Here is a 23,567-nt window from a genome sequence, read left to right as displayed (position 1 = left end):
CTGGACATTCCGGCTGAACCTCACACATGGAATACATTTGACAAAGGAAATCTGAAACTGGGTCTTCATACGTAATGTACAGAATTCCCTAATTTTAGCAATAGCTGACTCAGATCAAGCACTTCGTATCTGCCATATATATTGTGACAGTTTTATCACCGTTAGTAAAAATAGTACTAATAGCTAATGATTATGAGTCACTTTGTCACACATGTCCCAAACTCTTTACGTTATCCACCCCCCTCCAGTTTATTCCTCTAACCAGGTAGACAGCTTTTATTTTGTTTCCATCATTATGAATCTCACACACACACACACACACACACAGAGGTAAGAAGGTAAGAAATCTGCCCAAGACCTCAGTAGCAGAGTGGCAAGACCTCTATGTTCTGCATTTGAAGATAAGCATCAGGACTCAGAAATGTGGGTAAGGGAGGGAGAATTGGGGTGCTGGGCACCTGCCTCTTAACCCTGCAAGAGTTTAGTTGTGGGTGCACATGTGAACAGAGCTAAACACCCTTGCTCCCCACCCCCTTTCTCTATTTGAGCCCTGAAGCCCTGGTTTCAGTGATTCCCAGTGTCACCATAAAGAAAGAAATAAAAGAAAATAAGACCAGTCAGACAGAAGTAGCTTGGTTCCAGAGCGATTTTTACCTACTTTATTTCATTTAATCTTCACAGTACTCTGCAATGTATATTTTGTTGTATATCCTGCATTTTACAGATGAAAAAAAAAGATAAAATAGTTGCTTACATTGTTCAAAGTTACCAAGCTTTAGGAAGTGGTTGGGCTGGAATTTGACTCATTATCTCCTAAGTATTCACAATGGTACAAAGCAACTGCCCGTGATATTAAGATGATTCATTACTGTTGTTCTAATAATAACATTCGTTCAACACACCAAGTTCCAAGCTCTGTACATAGCGACTTAGATAGTCATGGCCAGCTGCCAGCATTCATTGTGCACTACTAAGTCCAGACCCTGAGCTAGCCGTTACAGCTGAGATAATACAGTTCACATATATATAATCTCATGTGAAGTCTCGCAAAAAGCCGGCGACAGGAGTGCTACTACTATCCTCATTACACAGATGAAGGAGAGGTAAATTTTTTATCTAAAGTCACGCTATATGCTAGAAATTGAACCTACAACTGTCCAACTTTCCAGCCCACCAGTGTGGTCATCACTAGTTCTTTGCTCTCCTTACTTCTTTATGTTTCTGCCTTAACGTGCCAGGCAATAGGATTCTCAGAGCGCCCCTACAATAGGCTCCACCCATTCCACCTTCAATGCCCGCCTACCAGGCGGAGCCGTTATCTCGAAACCCGCCGTAAGGACCCTATTCCTAGCGGACCCCGCCCTCCCTCGCGGACCGGTTATAAATCTGCACGTCTATTGGTTGGCACCCTCTGAGAGGCCCGCCCACTGGAGCTCGCCGCGGTGCCTTTCGGGAGTTGTAGTCCCCGATGCGCCATTCCCGGGGTGGCGCCGCTCGGACTCCGCGTCCCAGCATTCCCCGCGCAAACCCTGGAGCACTTCCGCCCTGTTGTGAAGTGGGTGTCTCGGTGGGTGAGTCCGGGTGGCGGGGCGGGGGCAGCCGAGACTCGGGCTCAGGGCTGGAGGTGCCCGGGGGGCCGGGGAAGGTGCGAGGGCAGGAAGAAGCCCTGGTGAGGGCGGGGCGAGGTGAGGGGCGCCGGGAGGATGGAGCGTTCGGCTCCGGGAGGGTCCGAGAGGGGTCGGGGATGAGGCGGGGGAGCGGCCCCGGGAGCGAGGAGCCGCTTCGGAGGGGCCGGAGGGGAGGAGGCCCCCGGAGGGTCCCGGGAGCCCTCAGCCGGGGCAGGAGACCCGAGAGGGCTGTGGGATGGGCTTGGGGGCTCTGGCAAGAAGTGGACGTGAGCGGGCCTGAGCTCGAAGCCTGACCTCCAGAAGAGTGTTTCAGCCCTGGCACGTAGAACAGACCTTACGGACACCCCCCTCTCCCCGCCTCTGCTCCCGACCCCCGGGACCGACCGGCCCCTGCGCCCCGCCCTGTTTCCCCCAGGCGCGGCGGGAGTGAGTGGCATCGGTACCCGCCTTCCGCGCGTCCCCAGCCCTCCTGCGTGCCTTCCCATCCGGGGGTCGTCCAGCGCTGGGGTCCTTCTGCTTGGGATCGTCCCCAGTCCTGGGGATGGACGCCCCGACCTGGGGTCCTTCTGGTCCGGGATCGCCCCTGTCCCAGGATCGCCCTGTCTGCTGGAGTCGTCCCCGCCTCCCCATCCTGGGTCGATGCAGCCCTTCCTGTCAGTGACCCTGCAGAAGTCTTCCCCCGCCAGGACAAAGACTGTGGCCCGTGATGTGTAACTGCGCCGGGATCCGGTTGCTGTACAGTAGTCTTCTTCAGAACCCCCCCCCCCCCCCCAGCCTCCAGCGCCTGCAGGATTAAGTGCAGACCAGTGGGCCAGTCAGTCCAGTTCCTTCTAGAGCTTTTGACGTCTCGTTCTTGTGCACCTGGCACTCCAACTTTTCCCAGTTTCTTGGGGGAGGATATTTGGATTCCCACCGTTATCTTGACTGTTCTGTTTGGGATATTACTTTTACCCCTCTCTAGTAACAACTCAAACGCTATTTAATTCTCTTCACAACTTCAGATCGCTCTGAAACTGTAGCAACCGCAGATCTCTTGCTGCATTTGCTACAGTGTTTGATCACCGTCATCATCATCATCATCATCATCATCATCATCATCATCATCATCATCATCATCATCATCAGGGAACATCCTTTTCACTAAATTGTTTCAGACCAGGACAGTTTGTGAATCACCTCAGTTTCTCCATTGCCCAGACCAAAGTAGTGGTAAATAATTGTTGTAAATGGAGCCGATAACTTGATGATTGTGAATAGGGGCCTCATTGAGCTTTGCTAATACTGGCTTCAAAATTGCCACTTCTGGTGAATTTCTAGAGGCCTGAGTGTTAGTTTCCTTCTGCCTGTTTGGGCTGTCTTGCTCGAAAGAGACTCACTGGTTGTAATGATTTAAGGCAGGCTTGGGAGTACATCCACTTCCGCTTCCTGTGCTTCGCAGTCAGAGCCAACTGTTTATAGGTCATAGTCACACAGAGTCCAGAATCCTTAACACACTTGACTGAAGCTGGTGCTTTATTAGTATTTTTACTATTTTTATTATTATTTTTTTTTGTAGTGCCAGACATCAGACCTGGTCCTTGGATATGTAAAGCATACTCTCTCCCACTGAGTGTCATCTTTGGCCCTTAAGTTGATACTCTCAATAAAACTATTTGTTCTCCCTGGACTGAGCCCTTTGGTGTAAGGTCAGACAGTGTCCTCTACTCTCAGCCAAGTAGTCGGCCTCCTGGACTCCTAGTTCCTTTGTCTTTGGATATCACAGGCCAGGCTTGACCTTTCCCATGGGGGTTGGGGCACAGTTGCTCTTCCTACTATCTCGTTCCCTGGGTGGGCTTCTCATGTTTCCTCCAAGCCCATAACTTTGGGAGCCAGGATGCCCCTCAGTCTCCTTGTACAGGTAAAGAGATTCAGATTTTGAGATTTTTGGCTGAATTTACACCAATTATTTACCAGTATTTTGGTCTGGGCAATGGAGAAACCAAGGTGATCCAGAAACTGTCCTGGTCTGAAACAGTGCAGTGAAAATCATCTTTCTTGATGATGATAATGATGATACGGTGACTATGATTAAATGTTAAGTCGAATATACCAAGAGGTCTGTGATTGCTACAGTTTCAGAGTGATTTGAAGTTCCTGAAGGGAATTTAGTAGCATTTGAGTTATTTTTAGGTGGAGAGCTTCCCTAGGTAGAAACTGGGGGCAAAGTAATATTCCAAACAGACAGAACAGCCTAGATAATGGTGGAAACCCAAATTCTCTCCCCAAGAAATTGGGAAAAGTTGGAGCTCTGGAACACCTATCACTTGTTATGTAAGATGGTCTGTACTTTTTCAAGCCTTTCTAGGTAGTGGACGAAACCTTTGAGATCATTTTGCTGAAAGGTGGCAGACTGAGTGTGAGCTGATTGGACCCTAACTGCTGTGCTCTAATTCTCAGTGTTTGAAACAGTTTGGCTTGGATGCCAGCATTTAAAAATCCATAGCTTTGGTTTTTCCAGGAAAACTTGGAAGGCTCAAGAACACTGAGCACGTGTTCCTTCTGGTGCTCTTGTAGTTAGCCACGGGCCCCATTGCACTCATTTATGCTTCTGGCTCCTGGCTCTAAACTTAGAGCTGCTGAGTCTGGATTCTTTGTCTCCTTGCTCTGCTCCCATTGTGCTCCTTGGGGACCTGAGGCAGTTACCCAAGAGGATCAGGCAGCTGCAGAGGCTACAGTACCTGTCAGAGTCACACACCTGATAGTGGGCCGAAGTGGCCCTAGAGCCCTAATCTGCTCACTCCTGCCTTCCTGTTCTCTTCCCTCTGTCTTCATAGGAGCTTGGGTGACTGGCAGACTTTGAGTGGGCCTGTGGTTAAGAAACATGGCTAGGGAAAATGAAACTTTGGGATTGGGATTTGGGTCTCAACTCAACTGCTTGCTAGTTGTACCACTTTGAGTGATTCTTCTCCATTGAATCTGTTCCCTATGTGTTTATGGAGGGTGCGGTGGAGTTGTACTTTACAGAATCATTCTATTCAAAAGCCAGTGCAGAATGTGAACGTCTTAAGTTCATTCAAATCCAGAGTCAGCTTGAGAATCCTCTGGTCAGGAGCCACTTCAGAAACCAGCACAGGGTTCTTTCATGCAGCTGCCCAATACGGTCAGGCTCTGTGGGTTAAACGTCCAGTAAAAGAGTTGGCCTCTGATTAGGGACTGAGCTGTATGGAAATCACTTGGCTTACAGTCGTGGAGAGAGAGGCGTGAGGGGACTGAGGCCAGCTTGGCCTGCAGAGTAGTGACTGTCTCCTGGCGTTGGATTCGGCTGCACTTTGCCTTATGGTCTTCCGGTCCTTTTCTGTGTTGGCATTGGACGGTACCTCCACACTGATGACCTGATGACCTCACTTGCTTACCTGGGGGAGTCAGGGAGGTTATGAATGTGGAGGGCCTTGTGCTCTGCCCAGAAGATCCTGGACATTCAGTATTTGGGGACTCCTTGCGCTTGCTGATCCCAGCCGGGGCTCTGGTGTTCCAGTTGTCTCCGAAGTGGGGAATGCCCTTCCTGTTATCCCTGCTCAGTTCCATGGGCACTCACCTGCTGTTGGAAGTGTTCACTTCCCTCAGGGGCCATTAATCTCATTCAGCTAGAGAGTAGTAAGAAAATCTTTTGGATATCAAGTTGTTACTAACCTTTGGGACTTTAAAGACTTCCCAGAAGAATAACCCCCCATTATCTGAGACTCAGCCTTAAGCCCCGAGACACTGAAGCTTCCCCTTTTGCTGTAGTGTTCTCTCTGGGGCAGACACCCGACTGGCCTGTTGCTTATCTCCATCCAGACTCCAGCCAGCCTTCCTCTGGGCTAGGTGTTGCTGCTTCTCTAGCTCCCAGTAGAGGGTGGGGGACAGAGAGGGACTGTGGAGGTGCCTGACTGGTGGATTGGTCCTCATGTGAAAGTGACCCAGATGTACTGGACTCGTACATGATCAAATCTGTGGTTAAGGAAGGAATTTCAAGAAACGTTAATTCTTTGCTTCATCTATGTGATGGTTGTCCATCACCCATTCAGTTTTCAGTGTATGCGGTCTACCATTTTTATATGAAGCAGCAGAACTTCGAGTGATTCTGCTGTTATACCTGGACTTGGGCCCTTGGATATAGAAATGAGTAAGAATAGCATTGGCCCAAGTGAGACAATCTAACGGAGTTGCCAGAGGTGAGACCCATGCGTACAACAGGATAGGGTAATACCTGCGCTAGAGATATCGGAGCACAGGGTTCTTGGGCAGCAGGGAGGACATAGCAAGGAACTCTTCACTGAGGAGGGGACATTGAGTCGGTAACAGAGACAGGCAGGAGGTTGTCAGACAGCCACAGTTGTTCTCTCCCAATTCTCCCTAAGTAGGCAAAGGTCTTTGGGACAGGCATGTTATTTTCCATCACCTTGGCCACCAAACAGCCCCACCGCACGGCCTAGAGTGCAGCAGACCACCGTCTCTCCATTCTCACTTCAGCTCTGTCATTTCCACTTGGAAGTGGCCAGCAACTTCTGTGGCCTGGGTATTTTGAATGTCATCCAGCTTTGCTGGGAATGACACAGAGAAGCTTATCAAGCTGGTGCAGAGGGGAGTGGAAGACAAAGGCTCTAATCTCTCTGGAGGCTCCAGTCACTCTGGAGACTCTTGTGCCTACACATATGCTCCTCCAAGACAGTGAATTAAGTCGCACGTGTCACTGAGATGAAAATAAAGAGGACAAAGAATTCATTCTGGCATGAGCAAGAGATTGCTTCTTTTTTATAACTAGTGGGCTTGAGAAAGGGGCTCAGGGCTGGAGCGATAGCACAGCGGGTAGGGCATTTGCCTTACACGTGGCCGACCTGGGTTTGATTCCCAGCATCCTATATGGTCCCCTGAGCACCGCCAGGGGTAATTCCTGAGTGCAGGGCCAGGAGTAAGCCCTGTGCATCACCAGATGTGACCCAAAAAGAAAAAAAAAAGGGGGGCCTCCTGATAACCCTTGCCTCTGATGCCTCCCCATCATTAGTTGTTCTGTGTTTCACTGTTGACATTGTTCATTCTGTGTGTGCTGAGCTCTGCACCAGATCCCTCAGGAGGATACATCGTGGGCAAGATAATCACAGTACAGTGTGACCAGGGTTTTGGTAATGGGAATAGAAAGGTCCTTGGAAGGTTGTTGCTGTGGACCTACTCTTGTTTCAAGGCCCAGACCTTTTAGAAGAAGTGAGGTTTTTTTTTTTTTTTTTTTTTTTTTTTGCTTTCTGGGTCACACCTGGTGATGCACAGGGGCTACTCCTGGCTCTGTACTCAGGAATTACCCCTGGCGGTGCCCAGGGGACCATATGGGATGCTGGAAATTGAACCAGGGTTGGCCATGTGCAAGGCAAATGCCCTACCTGCTGTGCTATTGCTCCAGCCCCAGAAGTGTAGTTTTAGGGAGACCTTGGGTGAAGAAAGTGGTGTGATCATTCCATTAGAGACTGGTACACATCAAAAAGAATAAGAACGACTAGTGCTGGTGTGGATGCAGAGAGAAAGGGACTCTCATTCATTGCTAGTGGGGTACCAACTGGTCCATCCTTTTTGGAAAACAATAGGGACATTCCTCAAAAGACTAGAAATTGAGCTTTCATACAACCCAGTAGTATTGTTCCGGGAATATATCCTAGGGATTCAAAAACAATGCAGAAAACTCATCTGCACTTCTATGTTCATTACAGCACTATTTACAATAATCAGAACCTGGAAGCAATCCAACCACCCAAGAACACATAAATGGGTAACTATGTTACATCTACCCAGTGGAATACTACACAACCATTAGGAAAATGAAGTCATGAACTTCGTTTATACATGGATGGACGTGGAGAGTATAACACTGAGATGAGTCAGAGGAAGAGAGACAGACATAGAATGATTGCACCCATTTGTAGGATATAAAGAAAATGTATGAAAATAATAGAAAGATATTGGAAATGAGGGCCAGGAGAACTGGTCCATGGTAGGAGCTTGCTGCAAAATGGGTGGGGGAGGGCAGTTAGGACAGAGAAGGAATCACTATGACAATGATAGTTGAAAATGATCACTCTGGACAAGAACTGAATGTTGAAAGGAGGTAAAGTGATATCATGATACCCTTTCAGTAACAGTATTGCAAAGAACCGTACCTAAAGGGAAAAGAAAAGAAGAGTGTAGGCCATAGAGACAGGCTGTGTGGGTGTGTGGGAAACCTGCACTGGTGAAGGGAGGGTGTTGGAACATCGTATGACTGAAACTCAAATCATGAACAAGTTTGTCACGGTGTATCTCACAGCGATTCAATTAAAAACACAGCCCCCCAAAACACCCAGAGGGGTGATTGTTCCCAAAAGAACCCTGGCATTGGGAGACTTAGAGAGAAGCCTGTGGCAGGAACCGTCCACTGCCGGGGTGAGCATGGGAAAGAGATGAGGCTGGGGGTCTGGGCACAGGGTACATCTAGTCGGCAGTGTCAGTGGAGCAGGGCTTGGGGTGTGAGGTGTGGAGGCAGGGCCATGAGTTAGGAGGCTGATGGGGTATGACTGGTGGTTCTCTGGATGAGGTGCATGCAGGTCAGCAGACCCTGCGTGGAGAAGAGATGGATGTAGGGGAAGTTGGAGGGAGATGACGGCCGGTGGGGCATTGGATGGAAGGTGCTACCTTGGCGGGTGGAGCTCATGCAGAAGAAGACATTAAGGTCAGCTTTGTTGGACCCCTTGAACTTGAGGTGCCCTTGAGAGTCAAGTGGACATGTCCCGTAGGTGTTGGATGTGGCGGTCTGGAGACAGTTTCTGGCTGAAGTCTGGGGAGTCGTCAGTGTTGAGATGGGGCAAGTTTCCGGCTGGGCTGAATTTTCAGAGGGGGAGTATAGTGTAAGAAAGGGGTTTTGTAAGGGGAGCACCCCATCTCTGGAGGAATGTCAGAACGCTAAGGCGCAGGAAGTGGGTGATGTCAGGAATCTGACTTAAGGAAGGTTAGACTTTGGGCATATGGAGAAGGGAGAAGTCTAGGCTGGCCCAGATCATATAGGCACTGATGCTCGGCTAAAGCTTGTCCATTATCCCAGGGCTTAACTCACTGCTGTGTTTTATTCATTCTGCTGGTCTTGGCGTCAGAATGCATTCTAACTTCAGAATGCATTTTAACTTCCTGCTTCAGGTAGAGAAATGTCTCCTAGCACTGGCCCCAGCAGTGGCCAGGGTAAAGTGGAGGAACTGAGTGACGCCTGGACCCTCTTTGCTCACTTTATCCTTTGTCTTTCTCCTTTCAGAGGCTTGGGGAGCACTTCCTCTCCCAGCACCCCTTGAAAGACACGGTCGATGTAGGAAGACATTGGGGGAGGCCATGGCTGTCGCCTTGGGGTCCCAGACCCAGAACTCTCCCCCACGAGAGCCTGAAGAACTCCTGATTGTGAAGCTGGAGGACTCGTGGCGGTCTGAAAGCAGACCCCGGGAGAAGGACGCGGCCCCCGGCCCTGAGGCTTCCCGGCAGCGGTTCCGGCAGTTCCAGTACAGGGATGCAGCGGGACCCCACGAAGCCTTCAGCCAGCTCTGGGCACTCTGCTGTCACTGGCTGAGGCCGGAGATCCGCCTCAAAGAGCAGATCCTGGAGTTGCTGGTGCTGGAGCAGTTCCTGACCATCTTACCCCAGGATGCACAGGCCTGGGTGCAGGCACACCACCCTGAGAGTGGCGAGGAGGCTGTGGCGCTGGTGGAGGACTGGCACCGAGAGAGCCAGGCTGCAGAACCACAGGTAAGGCTGCTGCTCTGTTCCCCAAGGGGTGGGTTGGGCAGGGCAGCGGGTATGACTGGGTTAGAATCATTGCCCAAACCACAGCAACAACAAGCACTGTGACTAGGTTAATAACATCCTAAACCATAAGGCAGTAATAATAGTAATAAGAATTAAAACAGAGACTAGAGTGATAGCACAATGGGTAGGGAATTTGCCTTGCATGCAGCTGACCCGGGTTCGATTCCTAGCATCCCATATGGTCCTCTGAGCACCACCAGGGTAATTCCTGAGTGCAGAGCCTGTGCATTGCCGGGTGTGACCCAAAAAATAAATAAATAAATAAAATAAAAAAAAATAAACTGTCTTACTGAGCAAGTGACATTTATTTAGCACTGTTATGTTCCAGGCACAGTTTTAAATGCTTTCCACATATTAACTGTTTAACCTTATCCACAATTCAATGAGATCCTGATATTCTGATTTTACCATTGAGGAAACTGAGGCAGAAAAATAGGTAGATTGGGGTGCTGGGGAGATAGTACAGGCCTTGTTAAGACACTTGCCTCCTATGCAGCTAACTCTGGTTCTATTCCTGATATTCCGTGGCCCCCCAACACTGTTGAGAACAACTCCCTCTCTTCACTCTTGTACAGAGCTCAGAATAGTCCCTTGAGTACCACTGGGTTTGCCCCAAAATCCAAACAACAACAACAAAAAGGGTCAGCTAGATTGACTTCAGGGCATGCAGCTATTATTGGCTATTATTGGTTCTGCTAGAATTTGGCTTCACGCAGTCTAACTCTAAAGCTAACACTTGGAACTGGGTTCACACTGCCCCCAGTACTATATCCATGGTAGCCTTCATTTATTTGTGTTGTGTTTTATGCTTTTTTTTTTTTTAATTATGCAGCAATGCTCAGAGGCTTCTGGCCCTGCTTAGGGATTGCTCCTGGAAGTGCTGGGGCATCATGTAGCCCTGAGGGACCAGGACTCGAACTGGACCTCCTGCATTCAAAACACGCACTCAGGCTGTTGAACTATGTCCCCAGCCTTGTGTTTTATCCTGAATATATATAGTCTTTTCAGATATGTGATCTCTTGGGATGCACACCCTATTACTAGAGGTAGAACTAGCATTTCTGACCCCATGTTCATAAATTAATCTAAGCCCCCCCAAAGTCTGGTGACCCCCAAAGGTCAGTCTGACCTAGAACCTAAACTCTGATCCCTGGGCTCCATGTTCATTGCTCTTTCTCCTAAACTGATGCCTCATCTGCAGACCTTCTTGGGGATTAAAGTACCACGGAGTTGTGAGGCTGAAGTGAGGTTTTGGCTGACATTTATTGAGCACTCGCTGTGTGTCAGACGCTACTCAAGCTTTCATGTATCATTTATAAAATCAAAAACTCAGGGACCCTCTAAGGTGGCTACGGTTATTATAGCCACTTTTCAAATAGAAAAACAGAGACTGAACTTGTCACAGTTGTGATGCTTAGTGGGAGTGCTGTGATAAGAGAAGTAAAAATATTGCAGATTTAACACTTGCATTCAGCAATTTGCATGTGACCCTGAAGGCCTGTGATATTACTTAATAATATTGCTATAACACAAACCTTGAACCTTACTTTGAAGCTGGTGTACAGCAAGTCCTTTAGCTGTGGTCTGAACCAGCCATTTAGATTGTTCATCTCCATATGACCCCGGTGCTTCTTGCTATACCATTAGTAATTCTTAGGATATTATTCTTGGTCACAGTTTACTGGGGGAAATTAAGGGCTTAAGATCACACATCTTGCAAGCGGCAGGGTTTTTCTGTATGTCATAAGAGTAAAGCACACAGATGTGAGGTAGGGAAAGGAAGGTGTAAAGTCTGTCACTTTGCTTCTACGAATCCTTTACACATTGACTGAAGATGTAGAAAGCCCGATACTTAAAGTTCTAGAACGAAGTATGAGAGAGCATACTTATTTAAATATGCTATTTCACCTTCCCATATTATTTTTTCTAAAGAGCAGTTAGTGGCTGCAAAGAAACAAATGAAAGACTTAGGACTTCAGAATTAGACTATGAAGAACTTGAGATCCAGAAATAAGAATTCAGTTAAATCAAGGTCTTAGTGATTCATCATTTGTAGAATAAGCATATATATATGTGTGCATACATACACACACATACAGATATATATGCTCTCTATGTCTGTCCTTTTGGCCAGAATTTCTGCATTGAAGTAAAATGGCCACTTGTTACTTTCCTTTTTTTTTTTCTTTTTGGGTCACGCCCAGCACTGCTCAGGGGTCACTTCTGGCTCCACACTCAGGAACTACTCCTGGTGGTGCTCTGGGACTCTATGCTGGGAATTGAACCCGGGTCGGCCGCGTGCAAGGCCCTACCTGCTGTGCTACCACTTCAGCCCCTTATACTTTTCTTTTGAGTTCAAGTTTCCTTATCTTTCTTCCTTTTTAGAATAGAAATGCCTTCTTAAAATTCTATCTGAAATTCATTATGTCACCTTTTTTCATTTTTCTTTTTTTTTTCCTTTTTCTTTTTCTTTTTTTGCATTTTTGGTCACACCTGGCGATGCTCAGGGGTTACTCCTGGCTTATGCACTCAGGAATTACTCCTGGCAGTGCTCAGGGGATCATATATGGGATGCTGGGAATTGAACCCGGGCTGGCCACGTGCAAGGCAAACGCTCTACCCGCTGTTCTATGGCTTCAGCCCCATATCACCTTTTTTCAGTATTTAAAATGTTCTTTGCATTTCAGTTGGAATAAAAATTGACATTAAGTGTTAAGTTTTGTTTTCTTCCCCTATTTTTTATGCTTCCCTTTGGCCATACCCAGTGATGCTCAGGGTTTACTTCTGGCTCTGGGATCAGTCTTGCTGGGGGGCTCAGCTGACCATATATGGTACCCAAATCGAACTGGGGTTGGCCGTATGTGAGGCAAGTGCTTACGCCTTCCACGATTTCTCCTGGTCAACTTCGATCTGGTTTTGATAACTTAGAAAACCATCTATTTTTTTTTTAATATTTATAGAATACTTTTTAAAGTCGTAATGTATAATTTATCTGTGACTCAAAAATGTTGTGATCACTGGTGTTCTCGCTGAGATTTTTGAATAGTATTGAACAAAGACATTAGTAATATAAATGCTTGTCTGTTTACCGAAGTCATCAGCTTCATGATTTTCTTGTTATACTTTAAAGCATCTTTAAAGGATTTTTGAAAAGCCTGTTAACCTCTGAATCATAGTTAGAAAGAAGATTCCCTGCTCTGCCATACTGGATCTTATTGAACTGATGGCTGGGAATCTTGGCTGTGTATAGGAGCTGGAACTGTACGCAGAAGAGAACAGGTCACTAAAGCCAGAGCAGGAGTCTCAGGATCTCCAGCTCCACCCAGCGGGTCCCAGGCCTGAGGAGCAGTCTCAGGAGGAGTGGGCGAAGCATCACTGCGCTGGTCTTCCCAAGCACCCAGGCAACAAGCTGGCACCGCAGCCCTTGACGGAGAGCAGTGAGTACCAGGAGTCAGACGCATCAGGGAAGAGGGAGGGAGGGAGGCGATGGGGGCGGGGCTGTACAGAATAGTGACATACCGAGAAGTGAGTCTGTAAACTCTGTAAAAGAAGATGAAGCCCCCAGTGGTGTGGGCACGTGCGCCACAGCTTCGTCCTGCAGCAGCTTCAGACGGGGACTAGGCTGGGGGGTGATCCTAGGCGCTCAGGGCTGCCTCTTGATGTCTAAGACACGTCGCTCAAGGCAGGTTAGGAACTCGGCTCTAGAAAGGAAGTAATATCTGCCCTGGCTACCGGGAAGTCTCAGTTTGGCCCACGCATGACTTTCGGGAAGTTGGGCCTGAGTGAAGGTGAGGGGTCGGGTGGCTTTTTGGAAGAGCCCGGCTTTCAGAAACGTTTTCTTTTTTCTTAGGCGTCCTCACCTCCCGAGTTCCTACTCTTCCCAAAATGGGCATCCCCGGAGACTGGAAGGTGACCACTGAGTCCCAGGTAATTGTCCTTTCCCGTCTTTACTGCTCGTGGGTTCTTGTCCTCTACAGCTCTTCTCTCTCAGTTCTTTCCTGTCATGAGAAAAGGTCATGAGGCAAAGGGGGTCGGCCTTTGCCTTTTGCCCCTACCCCCCTGGGCCTTTCCTGGTCGTGCTGGCCTCCTGCTAGTAAGGTTCCTAGATGGTTTTGAAGGGTCAGAGACATTTGGGGTTCTTCTCTTGTACCTCCCACAGGAAACCACAGGCCTTGGCAAACATGCAGAGATGGAGTGCCACAAGGACCCCCCGGGAGACAGCTGCGGGAATGGTGTGTTCCTGGGTAAGGAAACTCCCTTGAGGAAGAGCTTGGGTTCCTGCTGCGTTTAGTTCCTCAAGCTGGTCATCACTCCCATAAGGCTCATGTCTCGGGAATGTCAGGTGTAGGAAGAAGGCCTGGTCTTGGTGACCAACACTCTGTGGGCAGGAGTGGAGTGTGGGGAATGGAGTCTGCCCGGGTGGAGGCCGCCGAGCTGGCTTCCAAGAACGTGCCCTCTCAGTTCTCATTATCTTTGTCTCCTTAGTGCATTTACCTCAGCCCAGGGATTGCTGCTGCCTCAGAAGTCCATCAAACGGGATCCATTTCTCAAGGGGAGACTCAAATGAACTAAGCCCCTAAGACAGTACTATATAACACAAGGAGAAATCCACATCAGACAGGGCTCAAAACACTTGAAGCTCGTATGACCAGCACACACTCCTTTCTCTGTAGGCACATCTTGGGACGCCAAATAATAATGAATTTCTCTGTAGAGCCTGGGATGAGTGTAGAGTCAGTTTGTCATGTGAGTGGGATAAAGTAGAAGCCACGATAATAGGTCTGATGCTGAGGCGAGTGAGTCAGTGCAGTGAGATACCAGAAACTTCCTGGCTACTCACTTGACAGTCTGACCCCTTTTTCCACAGGGCATCTGGGGAACAGAGTGTTCAAAGTAACAAGCTTTGGGAAATGCTAGAGTATCCTTAAGCTTCTTTTAGCTCTAAACATCTTCTCATCTAGTTTTGTTCAAATATTTGAGGGAGGGGGCAGGGGGAGTTGGAACACACCTTGTGGGCATCCTGTGATCAAGAGATTGAACTACAGTTGAACCCGGGTCTGTGACCTGTGAAGCTCAACTCCTGCACTAGCTCTCTGTCTCTCCCAATATTTACTTTAATTAAGGGCTTACTTTTCATTGGGGCAGGGACATGGTGGGACAATAGTTCTTTAAACATAGCATTTCTTTTTTTGAAATGAATTAATTTTCCCATATTTTTGGAAGTCGAGAGGAGAGTATATTTTAACCACAGTAGAAACGGGCTTAGTAATAATTATAACAGACCTGGGTACTTTCCTTCCTTTGGCTTAGCAGTTCTTGGCATTGGCATAGTATTAAAACTGTATTAAAAGACAGAGGCCAATGGCAGTTGAGGCTGCAAGTTCCTTAGCGAGAGATATACTGCCACAGTCACACTTAAATTCACTCTGATTGGCTAACTTAGGTCATAAGCCCATCTGTGGACCAATGACAATGACTCTTTTCTATGACAGAAATGCCTAACAGCACTAAAGAGAAATGAACAAAACAAACATGTCAGTGAACATTGTTATAAAATGATCCTGTCACTTCTAGTTACCACTTTCTAGTACTACAAGACCTCAAGGGCTTAACATGGGACTTTTCCATTAGTTTCTGATGGGGAAATAATATTTTATAGGAACATCTTAGATAAACATGTTGCTCAACAAATCATTTCTAATCAGTCAGTTTTATTTCTTCTGTTATATAGGTGTTCCGGTTTCAAAACCAGGTATCTCCCAGCAAGAGCAAGAACCAGAATTTTGGGGCCCAGGTTTTATGAATTCTGGAAGAAAAGGCACTGTAGATTCAAACATAGACAGTGAGCAGACCAAAGCGCCTCAGGCGTTGGCGTGGAGGGACTCGAGGGCCTGGGAAGAACAGTGCCAGTGGGACGCAGAGGACATGAAGGTGTCAGGTGTGCACTGGGGCTACGAAGAGACAAAGACCTTCCTGGCCATTTTGAGTGAGTCCCCATTCTCTGAGAAGCTCCGGACTTGTCACCAGAACCGCCAGGTGTACAGGGCCATTGCCGAGCGGCTGAGGGCCCGGGGCTTCTTGCGGACCCTGGAGCAGTGTCGCTATAGGGTCAAAAACCTCTTGAGGAATTACCGAAAAGCCAAGAGCAGCCACCCGCCGGGGACATGCCCCTTCTACGAGGAGCTGGAGGCCTTGGTGAGGGCTCGGACAGCCATCAGAGGCACCGATGGCCCAGGAGAGGCTGCGGCACTTCCCAGACTGGGGGACAGTGACGCAGAGATGGATGAGCCTGAAGAAGGGGGCTGGGAGCCTGAAGAAACAGCAGAAGACTGTGATGGTGACGGCCTAGCCACTGATGAGTCCATCCAGGGGCCCAGGACTCCAGGAGTCCCAGCTTTGTTCCACAGTCGTATTGGTAAGAACATGGTTGTTTAATCGGATATAGATTCGAACCCTTTTCCCAGTCAAACCTGATTTCTGCTTTCTGAGTTCAGGGCACTAAGAGCTAGCCTGTATTGATGTTACTGGAGTAAAGGACTAAGTTTCTTAGGTCATCTTCAGATATCTATTCTCTTTCTCTGTGGTCATTCTCTATGTACTAGTTTTCTTTTTTTTTTTTTTTTTGGTTTTTGGGTCACACCTGGCGATGCTCAGGGGTTACTCCTGGCTCTGCACTCAGGAATTACTCCTGGCGGTGCTCAGGGGACCATATGGGATGCTGGGATTTGAACTCGGGTCGGCCGTGTGCAAGGCAAACGCCCTACTCGCTATGCTATCGCTCCAGCCCCTGTACTAGTTTTCTTATAAAGAAGCAAAGCACTTTAAAAAACATTAAGGATTTAAAGAATAATTCAGGATTTCCCGCAATGTATCACTGGTAATGTGACGTTGATCTTAGGTGTTACAGGAGAACTTTTATTATTACTGTTATTCTCAGGGCTTACTCCTGGTGCAGCACTCAGGGGTCACTCCTGAGTGACCATTTGCTCAAGGGACCATTTGCAGTGATGGGGTTCAAACCTGGGTGACTGTCTACAAGGCAGGTGCCTTCTCTGCTGAACTATTCTCCAGTACCTTAGAACTTTTCATTTTATTGGTTTTTTTTTTTTGTTTTGTTTTTGGGTCACACCTGGCAATGCACAGGGGTTACTCCTGGCTCTTGCACTCAGGAATCACTCTTGACAGTGCTCGGGGGACCATGTGGGATGCTGGGAATTGAACCCGGGTTGGCTGAGTGCAAGGCAAACACCCTACCCGCAGTACTATTGCTCCAGCCTCAGAACTTTTCATTTTAATGTGAATAATTACATCAGTGTATGATTTCCCAGATGGTTAACTTAGTTCAAGGTGCTGAAGTGGACTTAACAGGTATCGCAGAAATCATGATGGCATGTACCTGAATAGTTGATGTTGGGAGACATCCAGTGTTTGTAACAGTGAGAACATGGGAGTCCCAGAGTTGAAGTGCTTTCCTAAAGGGGCACCGTGAGGTAGGGCAGAGTAAGGATCAGGGCCCAGGGCATCTGCCTCCACTTTCATGTGGTTTCCCGTCTACTTGTCAGCCTCCTCCTTTACCTGCATCATTCTCCTGCAGAGGAAATGAGACCAGGACCCTTTGATGTTCTTCTTGCACCAAAAGGGAAAGGCCATTCTCTGTTGGAAGATCATCTGAAATACATTTCTGTCTTTAATCTCTAAGGGTTCTTAGTTTCCAAATTTGTTAAAAGGAAAATTCAGAAAGTAAATAGATATGTGTTGTATGGGCACAAGAGAGCTCTCAGGTCCCAGTTACAGGCATTTCGGGGAACCAGTCAATGGGTGGGCATCTAAACCCTGCCTCCAGCCAAGACTTTTGTTAATAGAATTTCTGTCTGTTTCTGTAACCACAAGGGCATGGAGATAGAAAGCTCTGGCGTAACCCTGAGAAGCAAGGTGTCCCCACGCACCTGAATAAATTTCTGAGGTGCGTTGATGCTAGGGGTTTAGCACGATAGGAGACATTGATCCCTGATGACTAAAGCAAGATTTATGCGTTCTCTCAATTCTGAACTCTTTGCTCCTGACAGCAGGTGTGCACTGGGGCTACGAGGAGACCAAGACCTTCCTGACCATTCTCAGTGAGTCTCCGTTTTCTGAAAAGCTTCGCACCTGTCACCAAAACAGCCAGGTGTACCGGGCCATTGCCGAGCGGCTCTGTGCACAGGGTTTCCTGCGGACCCTCGAGCAGTGTCGCTACAGATTCAAAAACCTCCTGAGGAGTTACCGGAAAGCCAAGAGCACCCACCCACCAGGGACGTGCCCCTTCTTTGAGGAGCTGGATTCACTGATGAGGGCTCGGACGGCCATCCGAGCCATGGGCGCCCTCAGGGAGCCAGAGGGTCTCCAGCGGTCTGGGCAGAGCAAAACCAAGACTGACCCCCAGGAGACCTGGGATGAGATGGCTGAGGAAGAAGCCACCAAACCTCAAACCCTGTGTCCCACAACTCCAGAGACAGGTAAGCCTGGAGGAACTGGAGCTCCACAAAGTCCACAAGAAGGCAGAGTGAGGGAGTCAGGTTCATTCTTGTGTCTGAAGTGAAAGAATGGGATTTAATAGGAAAAAGGGTTGTCCTTGCTTCGAGCATCCAGTTTCTATCTTAGTGTGATCACACAAATGAGAAGAGCAGTCAGGTCTAGCTTTCACTGGCATTCATTTGGGCAACTCGAGTTTATTCAGTTTCATGGAGTTGACTGGCTCCTTGGGCTGGGCTCATGGCTCCTTTTTTGGGATATGATATACCACGCTCTGTTCTATTTTACAGCTCAGAAAAGCACGTGTGCACCAAAACTTGATCAGTTTTATCTTAGTTGAATTTGATGTAAATTGGTATGAAGAATAACATACACGATACAGATTCATATTAGCCAGTTTCACAAGATAGATACTAAATAATGAATGAATGAAATTACGGCCATTCTTGGTGTTCTTTCAGGTTTTGAAATGAAGCATGAGGAAGAAGACCAGATTTCAGAGCAGGACATTTTTGAGGATTTGCCTGGACCCTTAGCAAAATGTACCACAGAAGATGTTTGCCATCCTCCAGGTTGGGGGGATGACAGTGAAAATGAAAATGAAGGTGAAGGACAGTGGGGAAATCCCTCAAAAGAACCATGGGAAGAATGTTCTTCTGAAGAGGACTTAGAAAAGCTTATTGATCACCAAGGCCTCTACCTAGCAGAGAAGCCCTACAAGTGTGACACCTGTGTGAAAAGCTTCAGTCGGAGTTCCCACTTTATGGCCCACCAGCGGATACACACGGGTGAGAAGCCCTTCAAATGCCTTGAGTGTGGGAAAAGCTTTAGTGACCGCTCCAACCTCAACACCCATCAGAGAATCCACACTGGAGAGAAGCCCTACAAATGCCTTGAATGTGGGAAAAGCTTTAGTGACCACTCCAATCTCGTGACCCACCAGAGAATCCACACAGGGGAAAAGCCCTATCAATGTGGAGAATGCTGGAAAAGCTTCAACCAGAGCTCAAACCTTCTGAAACATCAGAGAATCCACGTCGGAGGAAATGCGGACCCCTGTCGTGAAGTTGGGGAAGACTTGGGCCAAAGCCCATCCTGCAGTGCTCCCTGGAGGAACATAGCTGAGGAGCCAACTCCTGAACAACCCCAAAGTGCCAGTAAGGACTTGAATTCTCCTGGATTGCACAGCACCAACTCAGGGGAGAAACTCTATAAATGTTCTGAATGTGGAAGAATCTTCTCGAAGAGCTCTGCCCTCATTAGTCACCAAAGAATCCACACAGGCGAGAAACCGTATGAATGTCCTGAATGTGGGAAGAGCTTCAGTAAGAGCTCGACACTGGCCAATCATCAGCGAACGCACACAGGTGAGAAGCCATATAAGTGTGCGGACTGTGGCAAGTGCTTCAGCGAGCGCTCCAAGCTCATCACCCACCAGAGAGTACACACAGGGGAGAAACCCTACAAATGCCTCGAGTGTGGGAAATTCTTCCGTGACCGCTCTAACCTCATCACGCACCAGAGAATTCACACGGGAGAGAAGCCTTACAAGTGCAGAGAGTGTGGGAAATGCTTTAATCAGAGCTCTAGTCTTATAATTCACCAGAGAATCCATACAGGGGAGAAACCCTACAAGTGCACCGAGTGTGGGAAAGACTTCAACAACAGTTCCCACTTCAGTGCCCACCGGAGAACTCACGCAGGAGGAAAAGCGTCTTAGGAGACACATCTTCCCACAGCAGCAGCTAAATGTGGCTCTGACTCGCCAAGATCAGAAGATGTGCTAGACAAAACTTTCCTAGTTTTTAAGCTTAGTCTATACCCAGGGGACTTATTTTGATATAATCCAGGTAATTTGGAAGTGAATTACAAATGCTAAGGATCCAGATTTGAAGGCACTTTTTCTTAAGTTAATTTGATTTTCTTCTGTAACCGCCTATCCCCTCACTCCCCTCCCCTCTGTGGTTTAGGAGGTTAGAGGTAAATCAGTGATCCTGAGCTGTGATTCCACACCTAACTGTGCCTTTACACTGTCTGCGTGCATACGTGCCCCATTGATATGCATCAGCATCTGTCAGCATGTCTTACACCTGGCAGTTTTCAGTTGGGCATATCCTCAGGGGAGAGCTTGTGCAGCTCTGGTGAGAGAGGGGCATTCGGGAGAATCTTTAACCTAGAGCAGCCCACCAGGAGCCCAGCAGCCAGTAGGAACAGCAGTGATGTGATTATGAAGTTGTTGCTGAGAACAGCCAGAAACAGCCAGTCTTGAGCTTTTTTCTCTTTGGTGGACCCCGTTAGCACGCACTTTCCACACATCTCATTTTAACCTCACAACTGCTATTGCAGGTAGCTACTGATACTCTCCTCCACTTCTCAAAGGTGAAAACAGGCTTTGGGAAGTTAGGTAACTTGCTTGGGTCACACGTCTAAAAATGGAAGAGGCAGGATTCAACTAGATCTGCGTGTCCCCGGAGTCTGAGGTGCGTGTACTTGCTCCGAGTCCCTTTTTACATTGGGGCTGATATCTCAGGTGCCAGGACCTCCAGGTACTTTGGAAAACCGAATTGCTGTTGAAATACCTCTGTGAATTCTCTTCTTAACTAATATGGAAATGGGGAATACCTAAAGATTAAAGGACTTGGGATATTCAGAATTGGCAGCAAGCTTTGAGCAAGGCTAAGCTATTTCCAAGCATTTTATACTCATTTCCATCTTTATAGTCACAGGGGTGGAGAAATATAGATGGGTGGAGACTGGGAAAAAGATATAGCTAAAGTGATGTTTCTTCCAGCAGGTACTGCTTTCACTAAGGGCTTTTAGAATTTTCATTTTTTCCAGAAGCTAGTCCTGCTGCTGTTAAATGTGACTGTATCTTAACTGAAAGCTTACGAATCTGAGCTTCCTTGTTAGTGTTCGCTCTTCCCTGCATTTTTAGCATCTCTGGCTCTTTCTCTCTTGGCATGGCAGAAACTTGACTTTTCACTCCCATGCCAAGGCTGAGACAGAAGGAAGATAAATGGAGGCAAGTGTGTCAACACTTTTCTGTTCTAGGTTCATGGCACAATTTTATCCCAAACCAGCTTTCTCCCAGGCCTAGCCCAGGTGTTCTAAATGTTGTTGTTGAAGAATCCCCTCCGCACAGACCCACTAAATCAGAAAGGATGATTTCTCACTTGTAGCATTCGAGTTTCCAGAGTTTCTCCCTCAGAGGGTTTGAAAGTGTTGGCCAAGGACTGGTATCTCTTAGATTTTGAAAGAAAATCCCTGACCCTTGCTTGCAATAGTGGGGTGCTCTTTATTTCCTGGTTCGTTCACAGGCTGGGAAGTATTGATCAGATAGTGGCTCTGAACCAGGAAGAATGGGACTTTGAATACACTTGAAGTCAGTGGAGAGATTTGTGTTCCTGTAGAATGAAATGCTTCCTTGGCTTTCCAAGAACCAGCTCATCTGGAGCCCCTACCTACAACTCCTTCCCCGTTGACAGCTCCTGTCTCCCATGACCTGTGAGGGGCAGGGGTTATGAGTTATATTTGTAGTGGCAAAGGCCACACCTTTGTTACTGCATTAACAAAGGTGCCATCTAAGCCTTGGAGAAGAGAGTTCAAAGGAGAGGCTTGGTAATAAGAAATAACATGGGTTTGGGGCAGGGTGGGGATGATAGCATCTTAGTGCTATGGGGGTATAAAATGGGAGGTAGGGAATAGTGAGAGCTGAGACAGGATAGCACCAGGGCAAGGTCATGGAGACCTCATATCTGAGTGGAGCATGGATTCCAGGCTTAGATTTAATAATCTAATAGCCTAATGCAACTTTTGGACATGCTGCAGTTAAGACATACGTGTCAGGATGCTGTTGCAGTATTCCATTGAGAAGATGAGGGTCCCACCTAGAGCAGGGTTCCCCCTGAAAAGGAGGGGAAGGGATCTGAGAGGTTTCCGGGGCAGAGTTGAAGATAGCAGAAAGTTGGGTTGACTGGACAAAACATGTCATCATTCAGGATTGAGACACAGGGAGACACAGGTAAGGCAGAAGGGCAGATCACAAATTTAGTTTGGGTTGTTTTGAACTTGTGCCTAAAAACATCAAGTGGTGATAGGCCTCTGGATATCTGGGCCCAAATCTAGGGGCGAGCCAGAATATTCTCTATGCACAACACATAACACCCATGAGAAAGGAAGTGTGTCCAGAGTCAGAGGAAGATTGGTGTAGGATGGAACTGGAGAATTCATCGCCCTTCACTCCTGCACTTTCCTGTCTTTTGGACACTGCCTCCACTGCTGTCGACATCTGGGTTCTCAATACACTCCTGAACTTTCTGGAACCTTCACTGTGGACGCTAAGCTGAAGTCTGTGTAGAAATGAGGGGAACCTTATCCCCCTCTCCCTCATTGAGTTCACCTGTTCCTGTGCTCTGGGCTGTGTGCTAGTGTCTCACATTCTCAGTGAATTTTTTCGATGCTTATTATAATATCTTGCTCCTTTCTAGAAACTCTGTAACTGTAGATTCAGCCATGAAATCCAGGGCATTATGAGCCAGAAGGGGATCGTGACCCTCAGTGGCCACTCCCCATGTCCCAGACTCTTCCTTAGGAAGACTCTTCCGTATGTTTCCTTTTCGGTGGCTGCTGTGTTTGGGGGCCCTGGACATTCTCCAACAGGTCTTTGCTGCCCAAATAAAATGACATCTGGTTTGCCATCTTGAACTTTGTTCATTCGAATCTGTTCTTGGGCAGTGGCATCACTGAGGAGCGGGCAGTTAGTTTCTCAGCCTTTGGCATGGGCCAGACCCTGGCCTTGGGAGTTGGAATCCAGGAATGTCAGCCTGAAAGGTGCTGGGGACAGGTGCCCCCAGTGAACAGGGCTGAGGTGGGGATGCTGCAGAGGATTAAGGGAAAAAGACATGAGAAAAAGTTGGAGTCAGGGTAACAGTCTCTTGGACTGGAGCCCTTGACTCCTATACTTTCTGTATTTACTGCTTAGAAAAAGTAATACTCAACAGAGCAATATTCTTTGCTCAAAATGCCCAACTATCTTAGTCTGATTGGACTAAACTATTATACATCTGCGGGTCTCAGTATATCAGTACAAATATCTTTATAATGGGCTTATCTCAAAGGATGGTTCTTTTGGGAGGAAGAGCAGATACAGAGCAATTACAGGAGCCTGGATTCAGTGGTTTTCCACATGGGCGGGGGTTTTCCAGACTCCAGGTTCGGCTAGAGCGATAGCACAGCAGGACAGGGCATTTGCCTTGCATGCTGCCAATTCGGGTTTGATCCCCCCCGTCTCTCTTGGAGAGCCTGGCAAGCTACCAATAGTGTCCTGCCCCCATGGCAGAGCCTGGCAAGCTACCCGTGGCATATTCGATATGCCAAAAACAGTAACAACAAGTCTCACACTGGAGATGTTACTGGTGCCTGCTAGAGCAAATCGATGAACAATGGTATGACTGATACAGTGCTATTATTTGCCCATTCTTCCTTTCTCCTCTTTCTATCTTCACCCTTGGTTCCCAGCATAAAGGGAGTTGTATGTGATTGCACCCTTTGCTTGGTCTCAGTACCCTTCAGCTCAGGAAGGGCACTGGCTCTTCTGCTGTG

At 47.8% G+C, this 23,567-nt stretch overlaps 1 protein-coding gene across 1 annotated transcript; it reads left to right on the top strand.

Annotated features, from left to right (window-relative positions):
- Nucleotides 1–1,527: 1,527 nt before the first annotated feature.
- Nucleotides 1,528–22,664, top strand: ZSCAN20 (zinc finger and SCAN domain containing 20). The gene is made up of 8 exons (XM_004614271.2): nucleotides 1,528–1,571; nucleotides 8,914–9,395; nucleotides 12,706–12,892; nucleotides 13,306–13,382; nucleotides 13,615–13,699; nucleotides 15,187–15,870; nucleotides 17,522–17,950; nucleotides 18,428–22,664. The coding sequence occupies exons 2-8, from the start codon at nucleotides 8,988–8,990 to the stop codon at nucleotides 19,684–19,686; spliced, it is 3,129 nt and encodes a 1,042-aa protein (XP_004614328.2). The 5' UTR covers nucleotides 1,528–1,571; nucleotides 8,914–8,987; the 3' UTR covers nucleotides 19,687–22,664.
- The last annotated feature ends 903 nt before the right edge of the window (nucleotides 22,665–23,567 follow it).

The sequence above is a fragment of the Sorex araneus genome, chromosome 5 (assembly GCF_027595985.1).
Source record: "Sorex araneus isolate mSorAra2 chromosome 5, mSorAra2.pri, whole genome shotgun sequence".
In the NCBI taxonomy this organism is placed as follows: Eukaryota; Metazoa; Chordata; class Mammalia; order Eulipotyphla; family Soricidae; genus Sorex; species Sorex araneus.
Note: the sequence above shows the minus strand (reverse complement) of the source record. Positions and strands in the feature narration are given on the sequence as shown.